At 46.0% G+C, this 5,311-nt stretch overlaps 1 protein-coding gene across 1 annotated transcript; it reads right to left on the reverse strand.

The window, feature by feature from the left end:
• Positions 1–4: 4 nt before the first annotated feature.
• On the reverse strand, positions 5–475 carry LOC107299281 (unconventional myosin-XVIIIa-like; the record flags this gene model as incomplete). Its single annotated transcript, XM_015828643.1, has 1 exon — positions 5–475. A coding segment is annotated over exon 1 (471 nt), but the record flags the coding sequence as incomplete, so codon positions are not given.
• Positions 476–5,311: the final 4,836 nt, after the last annotated feature.

The following is a 5,311-nucleotide window of genomic DNA, read 5'->3' on the forward strand; positions in this document are numbered from 1 at the left end:
CCGAATGCTCGGAGGGCGTGGAGGTCTCCGAGGCGCTCTCGTCGCGGCTCCTCTGGGAGAAGGAGAACCTCTTGACGATCATCTGCGAGTTCTGCTTGGCCAACGAGCCGAACTTGGCGGCCCGCTGCAGAACCGAGCCCTTGAAGGTGCCGTCGTCCACTTTGAGGTCGTCGCTGGAGCTGGCCGTGCTGAGGTGGCCGGAGTCCAAGATCACGCTGCCCCGGTTGCTGTCGGAGTCGATGTCGGTGAGATGGAGGTCCGAGCCGCTGGCCACCTTGATGGGGATGGGGTTGGAGATCTCCAGGCGGTTCTTGGCGTCCCGCTTGGAAGACCGGTTGAGGTTGAAGAAACCTCGTCGCAGGCTCATCTCTTCCAGGCTCTTCAGCTCGGCGGCCGACATGCGTTCCTTCTTCTCCTTCTTCTCCTTCTTCTCCCTCCGGGACCCGTCTCGGTCCTTCTTGATTAAGTGGAACATGGTGGGAAAGAGGTTCGGGAGAGGCCCAGGCTCAAAGAAGACGGATGGTCTCAGTGAGGGACGCCAAACTCCTCATCCAGCCAGCCTGCCTGCCGTGGATACAACAGAGAAGAACACCCAGGTAAGTACGTTAAGGGTTCCGAAGCCAGTGATGGCGAACCTTTTAGAGACCGAGTGCCCAAACTGCAACCCAAAACCCACTTATGCATCGTCGGGTGCCGGGTGGGCGTGGCCCATTGGGTGGGTGTGGCCCATTGGGTGGGCGTGGCTGCGGTGGTAACGGCAGACTGGGTGGGACTAAAAAGTTCAATCAATCAATTCCAACTTTGCAAGATCTTTTTTTTTCCCTGAGAAGTTGAAATTGATTAATTGATTGAACCTTTTTTTTTTTTGCACACGGCGGCCGAGGCCTAAAGCGAAAAGGTTTTATAAAACCCAGCTGAAGGCCTAGGACTGGGGCGACGGCATGTGTGCCCACAGAGAGGGCTCTGAGTGCCGCCTCTGGCACCCGTGCCATAGGTTCGCCACCACTGTCCTAAGCCATCCACCTCTGTCCTGAGGGAGGAGGGAGGGAGGGAGGGAGGGAGGGAGATGGAAAGTAGGAGGGATAGAGGGAGGGAAGGGCAGGAGGGAAGAAGGAAGGGAAAAAGAAGGATGGGAAGGAGGGAGAGGGAACAAGATGGGAGGGACGGAGGGAGGAAGGAAGGGATGGAAAGGAGGAGGATGGGAAGGGGGAAGGAAGGAAGGAAGGAAGGAAGGAAGGAAGGAAGGAAGGAAGGAAGGAAGGAAGGAAGGAAGGAAGGAAGGAAAGTGGATGGGAAGGAGGTAGGGAAGGGGAAGAAAGAGATGGGAAGAGGGAGGGAGAGAGGAAGGGGGAGGAAGGAGATGGGAGGGAGGAAGGGAGAGGGGGATGGAAAGGAGGGAGGGAGGGAAGAAGGAAATATGGGGAGGGACAGGGAAGGCGGAAGTATGGGAAGAAGGGAGGGAGGAAGGGAGGAAGGGAAGAAGGAGGATGGGAAGGAGGAGGTATGGAGGGGGAGGAAGGAGATGGGAAGAGGGAGGGAACTGGATGGATGATTGTCTGGCAGTAGGTAGTACGATACGAGACAGGTTGCTCTACACTTACTCCTTGACTTATGACCAGTCACGTAGCATCAACAGACCCCCCCCCAAAAGCTACTTATAACCCAATTTTGAAGTTCTGATGTTGCAAAAAAAAAAACCTGCCCAGATGTGACTGCATTTTGGGCCCTTTGTGGCACAATCTAGCCCAGGGGTAGGCAACCTTGGCTCTTTTATGACTGGTGGACTTCAACTCCCAGAATTCCTGAGCCAGCCATGCTGAGGGGAAGGAAAGTCGTTAAAATGGAGCAAAACTCACTCAACAAACATCTCCCCTAGCAACGGAAATTTTGGGCTCCATTGTCGTAAGTCCAAGGACTTCCCGTACAGTATTCGACAGAACTGACAAAACAATTTCAAAATGATTACCGGTAGTCCTCGGATGTACGACCACAATGAAGCCCAAAGCATCCGTTGCTAAGTGAGACATTTGTTAGGTGAGTTTTGCCCCGTTTTACGACCTTGCGACAGTTGTTAAGTGAATTACTACAATTGTTTTGTTAGTAAAGATGGTTATTAAATGAATGTGGCTTCCCCCATTGTGGGAAGATCGCAAAAGGGGATCACATGACCTCGGGATACGGCGACCGTCATAAATACGAGCCGGTTGCCGAGCCTCCAATTTTTATTTTTTATTTTTTATTTGATTTTCCAGTTTTACATTTAAATATTTGAAAAGCAACGTGGCGTCTGGGTTGGTTCATACTTCAATAACATAGAAATTTCTTTAGTGCAGATCACAAACTATTACATTAAATGTTTCCTCTCTTTTCCCCTTGGTATGTACTGCCTCACAATCAAATTAGTACAATGCTTATTATATCAATTTAATACAAATAACTTTCTTACATTTCTCAATAATTTTTAGTTTATACATATCTTAGTCATTTTAACATTCAATCTTTTTAGACAATCAAAGTCCTGGTTAGTTTTTCCCCATTTTTAGTTTCCCATTAATATTTAAATTGAACGTTTAGTGTGTATAGTTTCCAAGTTTTAAATAACCCCAATTTCCTTTATCGCAATTCATCCCAAGATCTTACATCATATAATGCTGCAAAGATTGTCTGCGGAAACTGGCCGTAAGTCACATTTTTGTGTGCAGTTGTAACTTCGAACTGTTACTAAATGAACAGTTGTTAAGTCCATGGATCAGCTGTATATCAAATTATGGAGAACAATTTTTAAAAGATTTTGAAATTTGGGGGGGGGGAATTAATGCTCCCCTGGCCGAGACAAGGGCAGGGGTCAAGCAGGGAATTAGTCTGGAATTCTTATGTAGGCACAAGAGGGCAAAGTCTTGAATGCTGCTGCACCTTATCTAGATAATATAAATAAACCACTTGGGAAGGTTGCTGTGCAAATATTAGGAGTAATAAAATAGGTAACTGAACTCTTCCTATATGTGGCTGTGGTGGTTCGCGCCTAACATCTGGCTAAGCTCCACTGCAGATGTTAAAATGAATACACAGGGAGTCCTCAACTTTTTTTGGGGGGGTAAGATTTTATTAATTTTTTTTCTTACATACATATAATAATTTTTTCAACCAACGTGCTGTCTGAGTTTGAAAGCATTAATACATATTTCATTCCTAATCCTTCATTTTTTTCCTTCTAGCCATTGATAGAATAAGTCCCAGGTTTGGTAATATTCTGTTTCTTCCTTTTTCTTTCAGTCTCATAGTCAATCTGTCCATCTCTGCGCATTCCAATTTTTTTTTTTAATTATTTCTCCCTCTGGTGGTGTTCTTTCCTTTTTCCAATATTGCGCAAACATTATTCTTGCAGCTGTTGTGACGGGTAGGGTCAAATGTAGGCTTTGTTTGTTAATCTTTTCTGGCCTTACACCTAGTAGGAAAAGTTCAGGTTTAAAGTCTACATGTTCTCCCAACATCTTTTCCAACCAAGCAGGTATTCTTTTTCCAATAGCTCTTCGCTTTGTCACATGTCCGCCAAACGTGATAACACGTGCCTGAATTGTGTTTAAATTTCCAACATCTATCTGACGTATTTTTAAACATTTTTGCTAATCTTGCTGGTAAGTCCTCAACTTACCACCCACAACAGAGCCCCAAAAGTATGTGTTGCTAAGTGAGAGGTTTGTGCAGTTTTGCCCCGTTTTACCACTTTCCTTGCCGCATTTGCTAACTGAATCACTGCAGTTGTTAAATGAGTAACACGGTTGTTAAGGGAATTTGGTTTCCCCCCCACTCACTCACTCTCAGGCCTTTAATAACAATAATAATAATAATAATAATAATAATAATAATAATAATAATAATAATAATAATAATAATAATAATAATAATAATAATGATGATGATGATGATGATGATGATGATGATTGATGATGATGATTGATGATGATGATGATGATGATAATAATAATAATAATAAAGTTGGAAGGGACCTTAGAGGTCATCTAGTCCAACCCCCTGCTCAGGCAGGAAGCCTATACCATTTCAGACAAATGGCTGTCCGGTCTCTTCTTAAAAACCTCCAGTGTTGGAGCATTCACCGCTTCTGGAGGCAGGTTGTTAATAATAATAATAATAGTTGGAAGGGACCGTGGAGGTCATCTAGTCCAACCCCCTGCTCAGGCAGGAAACCCTATATCATTTCAAACAAATGGCTGTCCAGTCTCTTCTTAAAAACTTCCAGTGTTGGAGCATTCACCGCTTCTGGAGGCAAGGAGTTCCACTGGTTAATTGTTCTCACTGTCAGGAAGTTTCTCCTTCGTTTTAGGTTGCTTCTCTCCTTGATTAGTTCCCATCCGTTGCTTCTTGTCCTGCCTTCAGGTGCTTTGGAGAAGAGCTTGACTCCCTCTTCTTTGGGGCAGCCCCTGAGATACTGGAAGGTTGCTATCATGTCCCCCCTCGTCCTTCTCTTCATTAAACTAGACATACCCAGTTCCAGCAACCGTTCCTTCTATGTTTTAGCCTCCAGTCCCCTAATCATCTTTGTTGCTCTTCTCTGCACTCTTTCTAGAGTCTCAGCATTTGTGAAAGTTTGGGAAAACTGCCTGGGTGTAAGGAACCTTCCTTGCCGGCTCGCCCAGAAGGAAATTTCATTTGCTCCACGTTTCTTGACGATGAGTAACTCTGCACAAAGTGGAGCTGCCTCCAGCTCGGCTCCCGATGACTTCATGAGTTTGTCCAGGTAGGTTTCTTGGCAGCCATACCCAAAATCCTGAATCTCTGCAGCCACACAGGAGGCCTCGCAGCCAGGCGTACCCCGAAGCGGACTCTGCTTCAGTTTCGATCCCAGACAAGGGCGGGAGACAGCAGACAGAAAATTCTTGCAAACCCTGATTTATTACCGAAAGAGCCCAACGGCTGATCCAACTGAGTTAAGACTCCGGAAAGAGTGCAGAGAAGAGCAACGAAAAAGATTAGGAGGCTAAAACATAGGAAGAACGGTTGCAGGAATTGGGTATGTCTAGTTCAGGGGTAGGCAACCTTTGCTCTTTTATGACTCGTAGACTTCAACTCCCAGAATTCCTGAGCCAGCATGGGGGAACTATGACTCCTTCATGACTGGTGAACTTCAACTCCCAGAATTCCTGAGCCAGCATGGGGGAACTATGGCCCCCTTTATGACTCGTGGACTTCAACTCCCAGAATTCCTCAGCCAGCATGGGGGAACTATGACTCCTTCATGACTGGTGAACTTCAACTCCCAGAATTCCTGAGCCAGCATGGGGGAACTATGACT

This window comes from Protobothrops mucrosquamatus, unplaced genomic scaffold (genome assembly GCF_001527695.2).
Source record: "Protobothrops mucrosquamatus isolate PMUCROS unplaced genomic scaffold, P.Mucros_1.0 scaffold4757, whole genome shotgun sequence".
Taxonomy (NCBI): domain Eukaryota; kingdom Metazoa; phylum Chordata; class Lepidosauria; order Squamata; family Viperidae; genus Protobothrops; species Protobothrops mucrosquamatus.